This window comes from Hyperolius riggenbachi, chromosome 9 (genome assembly GCF_040937935.1).
Source record: "Hyperolius riggenbachi isolate aHypRig1 chromosome 9, aHypRig1.pri, whole genome shotgun sequence".
In the NCBI taxonomy this organism is placed as follows: domain Eukaryota; kingdom Metazoa; phylum Chordata; class Amphibia; order Anura; family Hyperoliidae; genus Hyperolius; species Hyperolius riggenbachi.
In genome coordinates, this window is record NC_090654.1 from 260,135,712 (window position 1) to 260,156,888 (window position 21,177).

A 21,177-nucleotide genomic window follows, 5' to 3' on the forward strand; every position below is an offset into this window, starting at 1 on the left:
AAAAACTCCTTCTAAAGCCCTGTGCGCGCACACACACACACACACACACACACACACACACACACACACACACACACACACCTCTAAACATGGCGGTAGGGCTCTCTGACAATCTAGCGTCTGTACAACTGCTCCGATACATCGGTTGAAGATCCAGCATGCCAGATCTTTAAACACGATGCCGAGCAATGATGTTCCCCTCCCTGCCAGAACCTGTATTATCATATGCCGCACCGTCATCCCTCCTCCAACACACATAGCAACTGATCACATCACTCAATTGTACCTGAGAAACGCAGTTGCATGCGCTCCTTCTCCCACAGTCCCGCCCAACAAGTATTGAAGGTATGAACAAATATTCCTGTGTCCCCATCTCTATGACTTGACCATCACTTCCCGTCTAGACAGGAAATAGAGAAAACTCTAAGAGAAAGCAAAACAGATATTTTGTAGCATGGTGAAGAGATAGGATCCTCCACTCATTTTTGCAGCTGTCCTTAATACAGTGTCCCTGCTAATAATTTTCTTATTCAACCTGGAAAGGTCCATGGAGGTTTAAGAATCCATACAAAAAAGGGAAAAAAAATTCCAACAGGGACAAAGGGCAGCAATTAAAATCCCAAAAGCTTCGAACTGCTCTGCATGCTGAAGTAATAAGAGAACAACCCTGGCATTGGGCAGTTAGTTCTCACACACTCCCCACTGTACAAAAGCACTTCTGTGGTTTCGCCCATGATGAAATCGTTCCCCCACAAAACCTGCCCTTTTCGCCCCATGGCTTTGTGCAATGCTGGGTACACACGATGTGATTCCCCGCTCAAACAGGATTGATCGTTTCCGACATGTTCGATCGGGTTTCGATCGATACAGCCGTTGATATTGCATACTTAACATGCAAAATCGACAGCTGCATCAATTGAAACCCAATCGAACATGTCGGAAATGATCAATCCCGCTGATCGAGCGGGAAATCGTAACGCGTGTACCCAGCATAACAGGATTTTTCACATACTCTGATCTGTTATCCCCATCAAGTCTTGCTGATCAGGGACTGGGCAGAGGCAGGAAAGGAATAGATTACAGAGAAGTGACCAGACTTGATGGGTAGATAACCGATCATAATGCAAGGGACAGAGGGAGGACTGAGACTGTCTGGGCTGTAGAGTCGGTATAAAAATCATCCAACACCAACTCCTCAGTTTATGAAACAGACTCCAACTTCAGGTACCCAAAATAACTCCGACTCAGAGACTCCGCCTCCACAGCCCTGAGTACTGTCACCATGCAAGGGACTGAGGGAGGACAGGTACTGTCACCATATAAGGGACAGAGGGGGAACAGGGACTGTCAGCCAGATTATAAACATGGTTAATTGAAAATTGATCGCAAAAAAACAGGCAACCAAAAGGTTCTCTGATCTCTTAAAGAGAACCTGTACTGAGTAAAATTATTTAAAAAAAACACATGAGGTAACTTCAAATGAACATTGCATAGTTACCTTGCCATCAGTTCCTCTCAGAAGCTCACCATTTTCTTCTGACAATAATCCCTTCCAGTTCTGACAATATTTTGTCAGAACTGAAATATATCAGTTGCTGTCAGTAAAATATCAGTTGCTGTCAGTTACAGCTGAGAGGAAAACTGATGTACCAGGTAATGTCCATGTTTCCCTATGGCTCAAGTGAGCGATGTTACAGTTTAACTGTGTGCTGACCAGAAAGCTGTTATGGGTAATGGCCATTTTCAAAAATGGAGGACGGAAAATTCCCTTAATCACAGTGAACAAACAGGACGCGGGACAGGAGAAAGAGATTGAGGAGTAGACTACACGGGAGGTAAGTATGACTTGTGTATGCTTATTTTGACTTTTAATTTTCAGTACAGGTTTTCTTTAAGGTGGTGCAAAGATTTTGGGGGACATACTTCTATTTATTGAGAGACAATTTGCAGTTGGAGATAAATCAGCATGCTGATGCTAGAAGTACATTTATTCATTAATGTGTAATTAAACTCACTCTATAAAATTTGCAGTAAACATATCGCAGCTGCAGAAGTGCTACCACAATTTAAAGTTTTTAAAAACGACCTTTCCATTTCAGTTTGTAGCCAACTACAAATTTCCAAAACTGACAGTAATTCCAAGTCCCATTACTTTTCTAGTCTGGAATCTGTACTTTGTGCTGCACAATGCATTTATGTCCCAGGTACTCTCTAATGAATGTGTAAACTGCACAGAGCAGAAACAATTGTTGACGATTTTCTACCCCTGCACAAACTGAGTAATTGGTTAGAAGCTCTGTCACCCCAAGTCTTATGCTGGGTACACACGGTGCGTTCCCGCACTCGATGCCCCGCTCAATTCCCTGCCGCTCAATTATTTCCGAGCGCATTTCGATGATTGTTAGGTCGATTCTCATGCAAAGTATGCCAAAATCGACCTATCGACATGGGAATCGGATGTGTCAGAAATAAGCGAGCGGCCGGGAATGGAGTGCGGGAACGCACCGTGTGTATCCAGCGTTATGATGGGAATACACCATGAGTTTTTTCAGCAGATAGATGGCTCGATGGGGGATTTCCAACAGGTCTGATCTGATTTCCATTGTTTTCTGATCGATTTTCTCATAGAGGTTAATGGAAATTGATCGGAAAGTAAATCTGCTCCCCCCAAAAAAAACTCATCGTGTATTCCCAGTATTAGAGTCTGTAACAATCAGTGCAAAGCAGCGGAATATTTAAATTCTGATATACAAGGTAAACTAAGCCGTTTGAAAACCATGTGCCACTAATCCTAACAGTATGGAAAACTGGGCAGCGCGGTAGCATAGTGGTTAGCGTTCTTGCCTTACAGCGCTTAGTACCCAGTGTAAGAAACTATACGTTTGTTGCTATTGGCAACACCACAACACACCTTTATTCCGGCACCAGCAACTCAGTAAGAACTGCAAACACGACTCATCACAGCAAACAGTATAGGAGATAGACCTTCTTAAGCGTCTTCAGAGTTGAGGAGTTTATTCAGTAAACAGATATACAGATACAGTTCGTTACATCTTGAGCCAAGCAGATTATTCTGTAGTAAGCCTTTGCGTTACAGCTCTTGGTCCCATTCCTGGTGAGTGGTAACCAGTCTTTATCTTCTGTCTATACTAACTATATACAGCATACAATTATAGAATAGGACACAACATCATTGGATAGAAGTCAAGGGTTGGAGAAAGCCAGGAGAGAGAAAAAGTGTCTCTCCTAAGCCTGTGACCCCTTTTAATACCAAAGAGTTAAATGTGACATCATCTGAGCCATCCTCCCAAACCTACAATTGGCTCAAACCCCTTGTGATGTCATGACACACACCTACTTAATATTCCGAGTGCTTTTTACCCTACATACAAAGAATGCCATGTTTAGTAAATATTGGCTATGCTTACCTTCCTGTCGACTACCAGTCTGGACAGTTTAGGCCTATGACCTTCCCTCAGGAACATCTTCCTAGTAACTGACCGCATCATCTATTCTACGAGAAACTCTGCTTAAAGGAGACTTTGCAAATCAAGCCTTTCAACTAACTCAGTTCAACTGAGGCCTTCATATAATACTTAACACCCAGATTGAATCCCAGCCAAGTCAACATCTGAAAGGAGTTTGTATGTTCTCCCTGTGCCTGCATGGGTTTCCTCCAGACACTCTAGTTTCCTCCCACATCCCAAAAACATACTGACACTACACAATACATACATAGACATAAGATTATGGTAGGGATTGGCTTGTGAGGCCGTCTGCGAGACAGTTAGTGAGAAGACAATATACTTTGTACAGCGCTGCGTAATATGCCGGGCGCTATATAAATACTTAAATAAAACCGAAGTGAAGGCATTGCTTATTTCTTATAGTAAAAATGACCAGCACACCACAATTGCAGTTTGCAATAAAGATATATTCATTGTTCACTTTTGTGTAATTTTCAATATAACATTGTAATGAACTGTATGATCAGTAAAGTGAATCATCCAATGTATAGATACATAGAATAGTCAAATACACTGGTATACAGAAAAAAATTAAACAGTCACTCTAGCAAATGGACAGGTGTCAGATTTGGAACAAAAGCAGCAATGAAAAAAAATGTCCATACATTGGCAACAAGACGCAAGTAGGAGCAAGGGACACTGTATGAGCGACCAAACACACAATGATCAGAGTGACCATGTAGCTAAAAGTCCAAATACCCTGACAGCGCTGTTTCGGTCTCATACCGTTCTCAAAGTGTAATGGTGAGCTCCTCTCAGGCTGCACGAGGAGCTGACCGAGATGAGGAGCTCAAAGATATCCTACTGTATTATTATTGGTCGATCAAAAAACGCAAAGATTGCATCACACAATTTTTCTGAATGCGACATCCAAGAAATAGTAGCCCTGTTTTTTCTGCATCTGAGTTTCGCATCTAGTGGAATCCAGTCCACAGAAATCCATTGCTGTCCGAATTTGTGTGCCAAAATAACGTACAATTCGCATCATAGAAACAGGTCCTAAAGGTTGCCCTTAAAGATTACTGCAAGATTGTTAGGGAGTCGTACATTTTGGTGAATGAGTGCTGTACTGTTGGTTCAATAGAGTGGAAGGAGAAATCGCCGACGGCACACAAGCAAGCGGCGTGGAAACGATGATAATGTGCCAGTTTGCCACCCAACAATCCACTGTGATGGATTGCTAAATGACATCACGAAACAGCTGTACGCACTCTAGACTCTCGGCCAAGAGTCAGACCTTGCCGGACTATTGTCCCAGCAGAGCTTCCTTTAGTGGATATACAAGACTTTAGTGAGCTCTACTTCCATTCCTCAGCCATGGGTAAAGGCAGAAATACAAAAGGAACCAGAGGTGTGAGACCTATGGAAGCTGCCATATTTATTGATTTTAAACAATACCAGTTGCCTGGCAGTCCTGGTGATCTCTCTGGTCAGTAGGGTCTAAATCACACACCTGAAACAAGCATTCAGCTAATCTTGTCAGATTTGTCATAGAAATCTGATCTGCATGCTTGTTCCGAGGCTATGGCTTAAAGTATTAGAAGCAGAGGCTCAGCAGGACAGCCAGGCAGTGTGCACCATTTAAAAGGGAACAAACATGTCAGCCTCCATATCCCTCCCACCTCGGGTTCCCTTTAAGAATGTGTGGGTTCAAATGAAAGCAACTTGCGATACATCAGCAGGAACAACATCCACTGCATTTCTTGATGTTCAGTAGTGTAACCAATGTTATTTAAAAAAAAAACCTGATGTGACATATGGAGACTGCCATATTTATTTTGTTTTTAACCATATCAATTGCCTGGCTATCCTGCTGATCTCATTGGCTGCAGTAGTGTCTGAATCCCACACCCAAAACAAGCATGCAGCTAATCTTGTCAAAGACATCTGATCTGCATGCTTGTTCAGGGTCTATGGCTAAAAGCATTAGAAACAGGATCAGCAGGCCAGCCAGGCAATGTGCATTATATAAAAGGAAATAAATGTGTCAGCCTCTGCATCTCATTTCGGGTTCCCTATAAGGCCTTTTGTATGCAGACCAGCGGTTGACTAGAGATGCCCTTTTGCAGTAAATTGCATACAAAGCGATGTAAGAGCACTTAAAAACCATGAAAGGAGTTTAAGAAAGCAGAACTCTTCAACCATACTTAGAAAGCACAACCAACCAAAGCTACCTTTCGCTGAATAAAGTCATGTGAGTCTAATGGAAAAAAACATGGTGGTCTGTTCACCACAAAAACCGATTGTCCGCGCGGATGGATCCCTGCGGGCATCCCTTATCAGCCGCTCAATTCCTCTATTGTCCGAATCTATCCGGCAGGTCATCGGACCTGTCGGATATTATCAATCGAGCCATCAGCGGCTCGATTGATGATAAAAAAAAAAAAAAAGCGAACCGTCTATGGAATTTGCAAGCAAATGTGAATTCCTATTTTAATGCGAAAACACACGCAGTGTCACATATTTCTCTAAATAAATGCGTTTAACCATGTCAGTGCCTGTGTGCTTCTTTATTGAAATTTTAAAACTGTGCACAAATTCATTTGGAAAACTGCATGGCGAAAAACACATTCGAATTTCCTATTACATTACATGCAATTCGCACACTATGCGTGTGGTGTGCGAATGCTGATGGCTCTGCTGGGCAGAACTTTTCTGCACAGCCTTGCACGCAGATTCTGTTTGTAGTGGAAACAGGCCCATTGACTTGTATTGTCATGCGAATCTGCATTAGTGGAAAATGAGCCCTGAATCTACAAAGCTCAGGAACTGGTAAATGAAAACCTCTCTGTACCCACAGCTGAAACCCCACTGCTGGGTAACAGGGGAGCAGTTTAGGAATTATAATTCATACCTGCTGATATGCCAGTTTGTGTTTGCCATCATTGTGCCTCAAAGGCAGTTCACACTCCTCAGACAGCGTGCCTCATGGACTTCCATGCTCAGCCAATATCCTGTCTGGCCTGGAGCACAGCAACGGAGTTCCTCCTCCTGAAGTCATTTATTATAGCCTGGCCCCAGGCCTTATATGGGATGAGAAAGGCTGTAAATCATACGGAAACACAGCAGCCTCCCTGCAGCAATCTGGTAAGTTAGGTAACACTTGCTGGACCACTATCCTGATGCCTCCTGTTCATTTACCCAACTCCCCCTCCATAGGACACAACAGGCTACTCGGCTCTCTGTACAGCAATCATAATGTCACAATACAAAACAAAAGCATCACATTTTTTTTTAAATACACCAACTTCCAAAGTCCGGCTGTCCCCAGTAGCCACCAAAGGATCAGTAGTGATGGTCAATGCAATGCAAATAATTTCGAGTTAATGCAGGTTGAAAATTAATCAAATTCCACCTTCACTTTATTCAATTGGTTCATTTTTTACAGTGGAGCTGAACCGAGTAAAATTTAAATATATGATGTACCAGCAAATGAATATTACATACTTGCCTTGCTGTCTCTCAGAAGCTGACCCTTTTTTACTTACAACAACAGTTTCATCCAGTTCTGACAAGATTTTCTCAAAACTGAAATATAACAGTTGCTGGCAGTTATATTTCAGTTGCTGGCAGTTATAAATGAAAGGACAGCTGATAAGCAAGGTAATATCCATGTTACTTTATGGCCCAAGCAGGCCATATTACAGTTTAACAGTGTGCTGACCAGGCAGCTGTTATGCGGTAATGGCCATTTTAAATATGGAGGATAGAGAATTATTTTGATCACAGTGGACAAACAGGAGGCAGAAGAGGAGAAAGATTGAGGAGTAGACTACACGGGAGGCATGTATGACCTGTGTATGGCTATTTTGACTTTTACATTTTCAGTTCTGGTTTGTTTTAATCGAAAAAATCTGGTTTGTTTTAAGGTGCATAAATTTGCACGGAACACTTAAATAGCTCTGCTTCAGCTCAGAATGATTTGCATCTCACTGATCACTGGAAATCACACATGCAGAAACACTTCCGTTGCAGTTCGCTACCACTTACAACCCCCCCCCCCCCCCCCCGCCCCCTCAGAGTAAAAACACACAGCAGAGCACCATGCTTATACAGGCAAGTCACCCAAAACAATCATGACTGATTGTTTCAAATGACCAATGCTGTAGTTCAGTTCTGGGCCTTACTTTCTAGCTGCGTGCGTGCGTGTGCGCGTGTGTGTGATTTGGGAAAACTGGTTTCCATGGGAAATCTACCCTTCTTGGCTATCCAGATACAAAACACCCAGTAGGCACTGTTTCAGCAGACAATAGTCTGCAATGTTTATGGGATAAGCCGTGTAGAGACTTGAAATAACAGCTGGACAGTATCCAACTCTTCTTTACAGCGATCCCTGTACAGACATGCATGTTCGGGTTGCCAGGTTGGAGCAGTGTTCCATGGAGGGTGGGGAAAAAAAAATTAAAAAAAGAACACACCTGCTGTAGGGGAATAAAATAGCAATTAGCCAAGGAGATCTTAAGCTACAAAAGGGACCGCGAAAAGCTGTGGAGTCACCTGGAAGCGGAGTCATACAAAAATGCACTACCACCAGCTTCTAATAAATTTAAATTAGGAGGAAATATAGGCTAAAATACACGATTTCTCCGATAACTTGCATATACAGTAAAGGAGTGCTTAGTCCACAACAATGAAATAAACCAATCAAAAAAACTGTTACAGTACGTGCTCTTGCAGTAAAGCAGTCACTGTATTTTTTAACTCCGATACACATATGTAACGGATTTTATATTTGATGTGTACACATAGAATCCTTTATACATGATAAATAACATCTCTGCGGTGAGAATAAAACCCAACGAGTAGTTGTGTCACTAGTAGATATGGTCAATGAGATGCAAATACTTTGTGTTGATGCAGGTTTATGCAAATTTGTATGCAAATGTGTGCAGCTTGAAAATGGACTAATCAAATTCCAAATTTGCAGGAGCAGATTAGTCCATTTTCAAGCTGCATACCTTTTCATACACAATTTGTATAATTCTGAATCAACTCAATATTTGTACCTGAAAGCCTTTCCCTAATCACTATTGTGACAACCAACTGAGCCATTTTGTTAAATGACATTCATATATAATTTTAGTACATTTCAAAACAGTAATCATGTTTCATAGGAATTGTAATTTGTTTGAACTAGTGCATTTGAGTGTTAACACATGTAACTATTGTCAGCTCCTGTACCAATTCTACATGACAGGGTACAGGGTAGAGCGCCAGCTTCCTGGTCAGGAGCTTTTTGTCCCCAAAAGCAGATGTCATCCTAATATAGTTTTAAGATGCCTAAGCTTTCAATCAACAAGACTGTTATATGCAAATTAGAGGAGTCGGAGACTCGAGTCGGTGGAATCATTAAGGAGTCGGATGATTTTTGTCCTGACTCCACAGCCCTGGTTAGAGGGGGATGGGGAAAAGCTCTGTGTAAAGCTAAATACAGACAGGGGACAATTGTCCCCCGTTGCATGTGTGCACGTGAACAGGGAGCGACAGCTCCCTGCCAGCGACAGCTGTCCACACGGCTCGCCAGAAAGGCAGAGACGCGGCGGAAGCTGTTTGTGAATGGAGCATCCCCCGTCCGGATGCTCCATTCACTTGCGTAGGTCTCCTGTCGCTATCCCGCGTACACACGCGGGAGTAGCGACAGTTCCAGCGAGGTTGCGGCGACAGCTGTAGCCGGCGATTGAACATGGCAATCGCCTGGCGACAGCTCCGACGGGCGACGGTTCGGGGCGCGCGCATAATACACACGGGGGAACTGTCGCCGCAACACGCGCGTGCCACGTGGTTGCGGCGACGGCCGTCCCCCGTGAGTATGGACCTTAAGAAAAGGGCACACACACACACACAGTCAGCCTGGAACCCACTACAAAATCGCTAGTGTTTTTTAATTAGCGTTTTGTAAGCGATTTCATGAGCATTTTCCAGTGCTTTTGGGAGAGATTTTTTTTTAAACATATTTTATTAGTTTTTCAAATGAACATACAAATATATAAAACACCGTATGCAGGAGTATATATACATGAAGATATTATGAATATATGCATGCCTTCCTGCACCAATCTTACAACTTCTACCCCCTACCCTTATCCCCCCCCCCCCCCCCAGCTCTGATGTTCCCTTTCGTAGATATACCCGAAGTATCTCAGTGTCAAGTATACAGTTCCATAACCTAAAAGAAAAACTCAGTGTTTTAGATCTCAAATGCCTTCAATAATTTGTTTGGCTTGGCCGCCTTGTGGATGGGATTTCCAGCCTACCCAATGTCCCTAGTAAGTCTGCATTGCAATACCAGGTGGTTAGACGAAAATAAGCCATGAAATCATGCAGTCTTTCATCTTTATGGGCTGGAACCCACAAGAGCGGTTTTGTGAGCATTTTGGCAGCGCTGCGATACGCTAGCGTTTTGCCAAAACGCTCAGCTAATGAAGGGCAACTTCTACAGGAGCGTTTGCGTTTCCCAAAAACGCAAACGCAGAACATGCAGCATTTTGGGAGCGTTAGCGCTTCAATGTAAAGTATATAAACGCTGGCGTAATCGCTAATCAAAACCTGCAGGGAGCGATTTTGCTAGCGTTTTAAAGTTAACACACTGTAACAAAATTGAAATTGAAAGGACCAATCAGACTTTAAAACGCTAATCGCTACACAATCGCTGGCAAGTTGATACACTTTGTAAAATCACTTCCTAAGACGCTCATGAAACAGTGATTTGGTTTTCTTTTCTTTATAAAGTAGTGCCTCCAGTCTCTCCATAGAAAGTAGTTGAGAAAGCTCTTCTTGTAAATCCCAGAGTGTTGGGGTGGATGAATAAATCCAATGGTTGTAAATTGTTTTACGTGCTGCAATGAGTAGAACATGAGCTAGATCAGTGACTTTTGACTGTCTCCCGTAGGAGTTGCCTCATGGGAGAGATTTTTAAAAGTGTAAGGTTTTTGCCAGCGATTTTAATTCTGATTGGTCCTTTCAATGTATCATAATTTTACTTACAGTTTGCAGTAATTTAAAATTGCACTCAAATCGATATGTATAGCGATTCATGAGCGATTTGCCAGCGCTTCAATTAATTACATTAACGCGCAAACGCTACCAAAATGCTGAATGTCCTGCGACTGATTTTGCTAATCACAATCGCTACTGTGGAATTTGTTACATTTATTTACATTGGCAGAGAGTTTAGGGAAAGCGCTAGCGATTTAAAGCACTCCCTAAACGAAAAAAAAAAACAAAAAAACGCATTAGTGAGTTCCAGTCCCAACACCATTTGTCAAGTAAAACACTTTTAGCCAGTTTAAACCTTACAGACATAGGCTACATTAGTGTTATAACAACAAGAATGCAAAATACATCTTCACACACACACTATATATTTACATATACACAGGCAAACAAATCACAAGACAAAATACAGAACACAGTAGACCTTGATTCCCACAATTCCTATAAAACCATTGTTAGAGATTACCACTTTTATCAATTAGGAAATCCATATTGACCACAAAAGCTGTAAATGGATGTTGCATTAGTGATACGACTGCAGACTAAACTTCAAAACAGCCACTGATCATGATCCAAAGCTTTCCCCGAAGCACTATGCATTAATAAAACAGGTTATGCATTTATGCCATTGAACAAATGCTTTCACATACATTTTTACGGAAGCTTTATTGCTGTTGCAAGAGCTCAGTGGCATACAGTAAGCAGGCCTCAAAGCCTCTGCAAGGTCAAGGATTTCTTGTGGAGATATTTCACTGCCACACACTAACGGGAAGTAAACATTTCTTCACAAGCTTACTGTATAAAAGCTGCAGTAACTTAACATGTTACAGACACGGTAAAAACAATGAACGCATTTGCACCGATTATACACAGGCTGCAGCACAAAGAAAAACATTTTCCTTTGAAATATCATTGAGCTTTTATTGTCCAATGGATACATTTTAAGTGCTAAACATACAAGCGCAAAACTAGCTACAGTATGTTACAGTATGCCCACAGGGGTCTTACGCATAACAAAGACAAAGCCAGTTTTTGAGACTTCCAGATTTGCCTGAAATCCAAATCCTTTTTCAAACAAAAACTCTGTCAATTAGTGGCTTATCAAAACGCAAAAAGCAAATCGCGACTGTAGCAACTGAAGATTCTGCAGCAGCAGCTGTGAGTTACAGGGCAAGATTAGGACTTCCCTGGAATAATTTGCCCCTTAGGCAGAAAGCTGCCTCTCTGGCCTACATACTCAAGTAATGAATAGGCCATAATAATGAGGCAAAATAATTCCGAAGCGAGAAAGGCCGTTCATCACCCACCCCCAGAAAATGGCAACGTGGACTAGTCAAAGAAAAAAAATAAACAGTCAGCGATGAAATAGCCCAGGCACAATAGCTGCTTTTCAGCAAACCCATGACCGCTCTTAGGCTAGACAGTACAGTTTAAAGGATGATATTGATGGTGATGTAACGATTGCATACCATCAGTTCAGTTCCGTTTTCTCACACAATGGAAAAGAAGAACGCCAGCCGCACACAACCTGTGTGAAATCTAACCCTTATTTCCAACACAATTCGTTTACACACAACACAATTCATGCCGACAAGAATGATCACATTAAGCAAGCAGCAGTGTAAGCTGGACAACTGCAGAGAGGCAAGGGGTTATTATGGCAAGTGATTACACTCACTCTACTTCCTGGTGCTTAACATGTAACTGTGGGGCATAGAATCAAAAATCAATTCTTTATTTTTAACTGGTAAACAAGTACAGTAAGAAGGATGCTAACCAGGCAACCCAAAAGTTAAAATCACTATTACTTTGCTTGTTGATAAATCATTCCCCCAGTTTACCGGACTCATTTGGTACACAAAAAGGAAGTAGCAGGGCATGCTGGGTTGTCCTTTTCTGCTTCTTTACTTTCCCCTAGTGCAGCTTGATTGACTCTTTTTCTTCCTGTTTCCCCCTCCCACACCTCTGTTCCTCGCTGATTAGCCAATATTTCTCATGCTGAGACAATGCACTTTCCAGAGTGAAGGGTGGGCAAATCAAGCAGGAGAGTAAGGGAGGAAATGACATCAGGACTGGCTTCAAAATAGTCACACTTAAAATGGGAAAGAAGATATTTATGGTAGAAAAATCACTAAAATCAAAAACGTGGACAGTGCAATACATATGTTAAGTAGAGCAAGTATTTATCTACTTACATATGTGGGTTGTTGTTTTTTTTTTTGAGATAGTATGGCTGACAGCTCCTCTTTAAGCTAGTCCCACCCTTTATATGCAGAACCCTAACTGATCCCCTAATTCTGATTACATGATGCAATTTACCATCAGACTGATGTTGAATCGATTATTTTAGACCGGTCCAATGTGATTTCTAATCGTTTTCCTGATTGATTTTGTACAGAAGTGATTGGAAAAGCGATCAGAAAACCGATTGAACCTGTCAGAAAATCTATTCTACCGTCGTTTTGACGGAAAATTGCATTGTGTGTACCAGGCATATCATCCCACCTAAGAATACCGTAACACCAATCACTTAATCAACTCTGATTACCTAAGCCTTAATGGGAAAACTAACTTGCACCAACAATACTAAAGGAAGTCGACCTCTTAATATTTACCTACTGGCTTCTTTCTGAAAATGGCACTCAAACCACCACCATGAATGCCAACCCTGACGCCAAAGAGTTTACAGAATACATTGAACAATTCACATTGCTATCTCAACAGGACTCACAATGTAAGGCCCCTACCACAGTCTATGGACAAATGCAAGCACAATATACAAACGCCATGCAGACAGACCCCAGTATCAGCATTGAACTTTTGACTGCAACTCTCTCGCCTATCAATGCAGACTAACGCACAGTAATACTAAGTCTGTGCGACATTCACAGTGCACACGTTGTGTTTGTGTGCAACGTTATTAGAAAGTGCTGCATGCTGTGCGTTATACAAGTTACTAGCTGCGTTGGACTGTTTGCACATGCTCAGTAATGACTTGGAAGCGTACTTTTCATTGCCTGTATGCTATACTGTACGTGACGATAACGGGGCATTAAGATACAACTTTTTGGGGCGTTGTAATTTGCGTGCATCAAATCACAACATACTACTATGAAAATGGCCTTAAAGAAAAAAACATTTCTTTAAGGGGAGAATGTGGCAATTTCTCCAGACTACAAACCACAAATGCACTTTGATGGTGGAGTGTGACAGGATTAGAGCCATTCAGGCAATACCGCTTTCTTTCCCTACACAAAAGTCATTCCTTTAGTTCAAGTCACCACAGGAAGTCAGTTGAGAAAAAGAGATGAAACCCAGACAGCTTCTAACATTTTCATACTTAAATAAGCAGAAGTTCCACTTTATCTTTTTTCCTGGCATATAATAGATATTCTGGATTAAAGTTTCTCTTCATTCACAAGAAACATGGCTATAAAATCAAAGGAAGCTCCCACAGCATTGTTACGCCTGCACAACCTGTTCAACAGCAACACTTGCACTAAATGGATTTAAAGAGAATCTGTATTGTTAAAATCGCTCAAAAGTAAACATACCAGTGCGTTAGGGGACATCTATTACCCTCTGTCACAATTTCGCCACTCCTCGCCGCATTAAAAGTGGTTAAAAAACAGTTTTAAAAAGTTTGTTTGTAAACAAACAAAATGGCCACCAAAACAGGAAGTAGATTGATGTACAGTATGTCCACACATAGAAAAATACATCCATACACAAGCAGGCTGTATACAGCATTCCTTTTGAATCTCAAGAGATCATTTGTGTGTTTCTTTCCCCCATGCACTGAAGTTTCAGGCTGCTCTTTTCTTCCTGCAAACAGCTTTGCCCTTGTTTGTAATTCCTCAGTATGTGAAAGCCCAGCCAGCTCAGAGGACGATTTATCCAGCTTGTAAAAGATAAGAGAGAAGAGAGAAGCTGCTCTAATCTAAATAACACACAGGCAGTGTGCATACAGGGGCCTGGAAGGGTGAGTTCATAGCAGAACCACAACACTGAAGAACTTGGCAGCCTTCCAGACACAGGCCAACAAGTCTGACAGGGGAAAGAAACATTGATTTATTACAGAGACAGTGATAGTATAAAGTGCTGCAGTTAGCCAGAACACATTAGAATAGCGTTTGGAACTTGTAGGATGATAAAAAACAGGATGCAATTTTTGTTATGGAGTCTCTTTAAGCTACAAACACACGATGGATTAAACTTGGCCAAAGAGATGCCTTGGCCGAAAACCTAGGACAACCTCCCTTCCCCAGATAGGCGGCATCCACCCAATCCAAGCAGGGCTATCGGTACAAAAATCTTCGACTCCAACTCCTCAGTTTATGAAACCACTACTCCGACTCCGGGTACCCAAAATGGCTCCGACTCAGGCTCCTCAACTCCGACTCCTTAGTCTACAGGGCTGTGGAATCTGTACAAAAATCATCCGACTCCTCAGTTTATGAAATCAACGACTCCAACAGCCCAAAATTGCCCCGACTCCAAAACCCTGAATCCAAGTGCACTGTTCTACTAATCCCATCTACCGAGAGCTGCTCTTGGCTGCCATCTCTCTTTCCCACTCCATAGCAACTGACAGGTCACTAGCCTCTAGATTAGTGACATGTCTGTACTCGGCCCCATCGATTGGACGCCTGATCCCTGCAGACGACAGTTCCCGGACATGTGTTTGAAGCTTTAGGAACTGCCAATGAATTTACAGATTTCAGATAAACTGTCCACCAATTGACTGGGAATTACCCAGTCAGTTTAGCTTGTACATATTTCTGGAACAGGCAATGCAACATTTAATTTCCAGCCAAACAAGAATTTGCATATTTGATGAGTTTATAGCTCAGGGCTGGACAAAAATAAGGAGACATTACAAAAAGTAGTTTAAAAAATTACAGCAGGTATATACAGTAACTCAATCTTTTCTCTTGTTGGCAGTACAATTTCTTAAAAAATATCATGCCTGCTCCTGGTTTGGACAAACTAGTTCCTAGACTCTCTATTAAATTTGTAAATTATATATGATCAGCGCAGAGTCCAAAAACACTGTTCCCCACAGAAGTCTGGTGCAAAAGTTGAGGATGCAAGGACTAGGGAAGAGTTTGTGTGCATGGATAGGGAACTGGCTAATGGACAGAAAACAAAGAGTTGTGGTCAATGGATCGTACTCAAAATGGGAGACTGTTAGCAGTGGGGTCCCACAGGGGTCTGTTCTGGGTCCAGTGCTCTTCAATTTATTTATTAATGACCTAGTAGAAGCAGTAGTGAGCAATGTTGTTATTTTTGCAGATACAAAATTGTGCAGAATCATCAACTCTCAGGAAGATAGTGTCATATTGCAACAGGATCTGGATAGGATGGCTATATGGGCACATACATGGCAGATGAAGTTCAATGTTGACAAATGTAAAGTCATGCATTTTGGTCGTACCAATGGTCTAGCACCATACAAAATAAATGGGATACAGTTGGGGACATCAAACTTGGAGAAGGACTTAGGAGTACTCATCGACAACAAGTTAAATAATCGTACTCAATGCCAAGCCGCTGCAGCTAAAGCGAACAAAATTTTGGGATGCATTAAAAGGGAAATAAAAACTTGCGATGCTAGCATAATATTGCCCCTGTTTAACTCTCTAGTAAGGCCAAATCTGGAATATGGAATTCAGTTCTGGGCACCACATTACAAAAAAGATATTGCAGTTTTAGAGCAGGTGCAGAGACTAGCTACAAAATTGATACGTGGGATGGAAGGTCTCGCTTACCAAGAAAGGTTAGATAAACTGGGTTTATTTAGTCTAGAGAAAAGACGCCTTAGAGGAGGAGATCTAATTAACATGTATAAATATATCAGAGGGCAATATAATAGCTTGGCGGATGAGCTTTTTGTCCCTAGGCCTTCTCAAAGGACTAGAGGACATGATCTGCGCATGGAGGAAAAACGTTTTAGCCATTTATTTAGGAAAGGGTTCTTTACAGTAAGAGTGATTAAGATGTGGAATGCATTGCCACAGGAAGTCGTTATGGCAAACTCTATACCTGCATTTAAAGGGGGCTTAGATGCTTTCCTTGCTTTGAAAGACATCCATGGCTACAATTACTAGGTTATGCCTAATGATGTTGATCCAGGGATTTTATCTGATTGCCATCTGGAGTCGGGAAGGAATTTTTCCCTTTTGGGGCTAATTGGACCATGCCTTTTGGGGGTTTTTTCGCCTTCCTCTGGATCAACAGGGGTATGTGGGGGACGGGCTGGAGTTGTACTTTGTACTGGTTGAACTCGATGGACGTATGTCTTTTTTCAACCAAAATAACTATGTAACTATGTAACATTATGCATCTGTCAAGGCAACATGGATCCAGCCCTGTGCCCTCTCACCAGATTTTCAAGCACACTCATTCAACCTTCCAATTGCAAGTTGCCCAAGACCAATTCAATATTGTGCAAATAGTGCCAACACATCCCAGCATATCTGATAAAAACAAATGTATGCACAGAGCTTGCCAAACATTATCAATGTAAACAGATAACTAACAAAATTCCACCGAAGTGATCACACCTTCAAATCCACTCAAATCTGCTAAATTTCAAATTTAGTCCCATTTGAGACCACCATCAACCCAATAAATAAGTACAAACTGACTAGAATATTGACTTTCGGAATGCAAACGCGTGGGCACCATTTAAAATACATCTGTGGACTAAAAGCAAAAAGGCAAAATACTGGATTCTTATCTCTGTAGAGTGAATGCTCTGGATGATCCAAAGGCTTCTCCAATCCACCTGCAGCCCTCCAACGCCAGGACCCTCTTCATGACTGCGTTCCCATCTGTGTAAGTGCGCACTCGCAAAGCCCAAGCGCAATGTGATCGCCTGTGCCTGTCTGAAGAAGCACAGAGGAAAGAGACAACCACAAACGACTCCATGCTACTGCCTGGGTCGTACTTGCGCCAGAGCAATAAAGCCACACTTGTACATAGATGGGAGTACGGTTGCAAACTTATTCGCCAAGTTCTTGTCGAATCTGTTCAGAGGGTCCCATCTCTGGAACAATGAGGGCGAGGAAGACAGGGGAAGTCTCTGAAGGTGGCCACTCACAGTCCAATTTCTAGCAAAAAAAAAAAATCACTAGAGCAATCAGAAATTCTGATCAGATTGGTTGTAAATAATCTCCATTGATGGGCACAATCGATTACGAATGATTATAAGAAGTCATCCGATTGGATTTTGGTCAAACTAAAATTTGGATTTTCTAGTTGGTTGTGATAGATAGGAAGCAAAGATTGGTTTGTTGATGGTGTAGTGAACAATTTGGTACTTTTCCGTTAGCCAGGCGCAACTGCTAGGTGGCATTAATTACTATTCCCCCTCCAGGCCACCATGGATAGTAGGGAAAGATAGCAATCGCTGAGGTGGCGTTAATTACTATTCCCCCTCCAGGCCGTCATGGATAGTAGGGAAACATGTAACTCCAGCGATCAATGGCAGCAGAGTTACATCTTTCCCTACTATCCATGGCGGCCTGGAGGGGGGGAATAGTAATTAACGCTACCTGGTGGTTGCGCCCGGCTAACGGAAAAGTACCTACGATTTTTCTTCCAATCAGAATTATCTGATCGCTCAAACGATATTTCACTAGAAATTGGATCATTAGTGGCCACCTTCAGGCTTCCCTCTAAATGAGGAAAGGATCTAATGTCTGATACGCACCATGCAATTTCCCATCACGTCAACGGGTCAAATCGATTCTGTGCAGAAGTGATTGAAAAATCGATCAGAAACCTCATCAGACCTATCAGCAGGGCTGTGGAGTCGGTCCAAAAATCCACCGACTCCGACTCCTCAGTTTAGGATTCCACCGACTCCACGACTCCGACTCCTCTAATTTGCATATTACAATTTTGTTGATTAAAAGTATGTAACATGAAATTCGTCTCTTAACTGCCAACACTTAGGAATTTTACAAGACAACTGAAGTGAGAAGGATATGTAGACTACTATATTTATTCCCTTTAGACTAAAACTAGTCCTTGATAAGAGTACTTGTAAAAGGTACAAACCGGAACAAAGAACATCTATCAGGCCCTAGGCAATGTAAGTGTGGGTACATGTAAGAATGATGTGCAGGTACTCTACAGGGGAATGAGGAGATTGTAAAACAGACAACACCTCTGAGTTCAATGTGCACAACATTCTCAGTGGATTCCCTGCAGCTCTGTGGAGAGTGCATATGTAGAGTATAGTACTACTGTGTAACAAAGTAAACCTGAGACAGATGAAATTAAAGTTTTATACATACCTGGGGCTTCCTCCAGCCGCCTTCAGGATAATCAGTCCCTCGTTGTCCTCCTCCACCACCTGGATCTTCTGCTATGAGTCCAGGTACTTGAGCCAGTCAGGCGTAGTGCGCATGCACACACTCCGCCGCCAGGAGCATACTACACCTGTGCAGCACTATTGCGCAGATGCAGAATGTTCCTGGCTGTGGGAGCGGTATGCGGCCGGACAGCGCTGACTGGCTGAATTACCAGGACTCATAGCAGAAGATCCGGGTGGTGGAGGACAGCGAGGCACTGATTAGCCTGAAGGGGGCTGGAGGAAGCCCCAGGTATGTATAAAACTTTACTTTTCATCCGTCTCAGTTACCCTTTAATTTGTAGTCACCAAACCAAATTTTAATAACATATCAAATTATTTGATTTCATCAGCAAAGGGAGTGCATACATTTGCATAAATCAGCATCAATGCAGAATTATTTCCATCTCGTTGACCATCTCTATTAGTGACACAGCTACACATCAGGCTTTATTCTTACAGCATAGATGTTATTTAGTATATATAAGAGATTCCTGTGTACACATCATATATACAGTCACAATCAGATATGTATATCTGACCTTAAAAATACGGGGACTGCTTTATTGAAGCAGCACAAGTAACTAATTTTGATTGGTTTATTTCATTTTTGTGGACTAAGCACAGCTATTACTGTATATATACACATTATTTTTAATGACTATTATCTGAGAAATAGAACATTTTATCATATTTTCTATTTTAATTACAGTTACAAATTCATTAGGAGTCGGTGCATTTTTTTCCGACTCCAGGCACCCAAAATTGCCCGACTCCACGACTCCGACTCCACGACTCCGACTCCACAGCCCTGCCTATCAGAAATGATCAACTTGACCCATCAATATGATGAATAATTACATGGTGTGTACTACACATAAAACTTTGTTCCCCCCTCACAGGTACATTAAAATATCAACAAATAGGTCTGCAATAAAGGAGCCCAGTGGCGCCCCCTGGAGCAGATAGCAGGAAGTGACGTGTGAGGGGACCCCAGGCAGGTAGGTCAGGAAGGACACTCACCTCTTCTTGTCAGTGACTGCTGCTCCCTCCATGCCAGCCGGGGCAAGGAGGTGACGGAAGCTGCGGCAAGCGCGAGGGGTTAGTCGGACACTGAGGCCTACTGCTGCTTCCGCTGCTGCGGAGGAGGGAAGCACGTATAATCCGCTCAGGTAACGATAGTCCGAGTGCCCACAGGAAGGGATTCCGCCAAGTGACGCAATACGCAGCCGGTACGTCTCTCTCACGCTGCTCTCCCGTTGCCGCCGCTCTGTCTCTTCCACACACTACCTCCCCCTTCTACGCAAACAAAACGCCAGGCCTGCGCTTGCGTCAGCGGGGTGGGGGTGTGTCCGGCGGAGGGAAGCTGCTGACGTGAGAGGAGAGAGAGACAATCACAGGACGCGAAAGCCGAGCCCCCTGTTCTTCAGCCGCGCCCTCAGCCCCGAGTCAGCTGATCCAGCACGAAGAGGGGGGTGTAACCATGGAGAGTATGGAGGAGGCGGGGCGAGAGAGAGAGCAGAGTTAACCCTGCTGCTGCTGGAGGGGAATGTGGATTGTTTTGAAAAGTGACGTTTATTAATTGCAATTGTATTCCCCTTCACATGAGCAAGAAGTGACTCTCATAACTATCAGGACAATGCGTGTTGCGTGAATGTGCTAATGACTTCATTACGTCCCTAAAAAAGTCAGTTTAGATTTTGAATTGCTGGTAGGCCTGAAGCCTTTTAGGGCTAATTCACACAAGGGTCATTTTTGGGATTTTTTTTAAGCGCTGGCGATTTTCAAAATCGCCCTGAAAGCGCTTGTGCCATGATGCTCTAGGACAAAGTTCACATCTGAGCGGTTCGTTTGTGATCCGCTCAGATAAGCGGTGCATGGGCCATTTTTAAGGCGATTCCGCCTCAATGGAAGGTATAGGAAAAATGCTCATAAAATTGCTTTGTGCAGCGATTGCGTTCGCGTTTTTAAGAATAAATACATTGTATTTATTCTTTTCCGGATCAAAGAGTTAAAAAAAAAAACTCAATCGCTTTGCAAAAGCGCTTAGCAAAAGCGCTTAACAAAACCGTCAAACGCACAGAAATTGGGGTAAAAAACTTGCTTTAAAAAACTCCCAACGCGAGCAGAACGCAATGTGAACAAGGCCTTATAGAAAACCTGAGGAGTAAAAAGTTCTTGAAAAAAGCAAATACTTACCCAAGGAGAGGGAAGCCTCCCCCTGCACATCAGTGCTGCGTTCCCTGGTGCACGGGGGCCACGGCTTGCCTCTTAGGTATTTCCATTTTGACCCCA

General features: G+C 42.6%; 1 protein-coding gene across 2 annotated transcripts in view; it reads right to left on the reverse strand.

Moving 5' to 3' along the window:
* HIF1A (hypoxia inducible factor 1 subunit alpha) overlaps positions 1-20,331 on the reverse strand; it is a 97,781-nt gene extending 77,450 nt beyond the window's left edge. For both annotated transcript variants that reach the window (XM_068254420.1, XM_068254421.1), the window contains exon 1: positions 19,906-20,331. In XM_068254420.1, coding sequence (XP_068110521.1) covers positions 19,906-19,937 — 32 coding nt within the window. In that variant the 5' untranslated portion in view covers positions 19,938-20,331. The remainder of the gene's footprint in view (positions 1-19,905) is intronic.
* Positions 20,332-21,177: the final 846 nt, after the last annotated feature.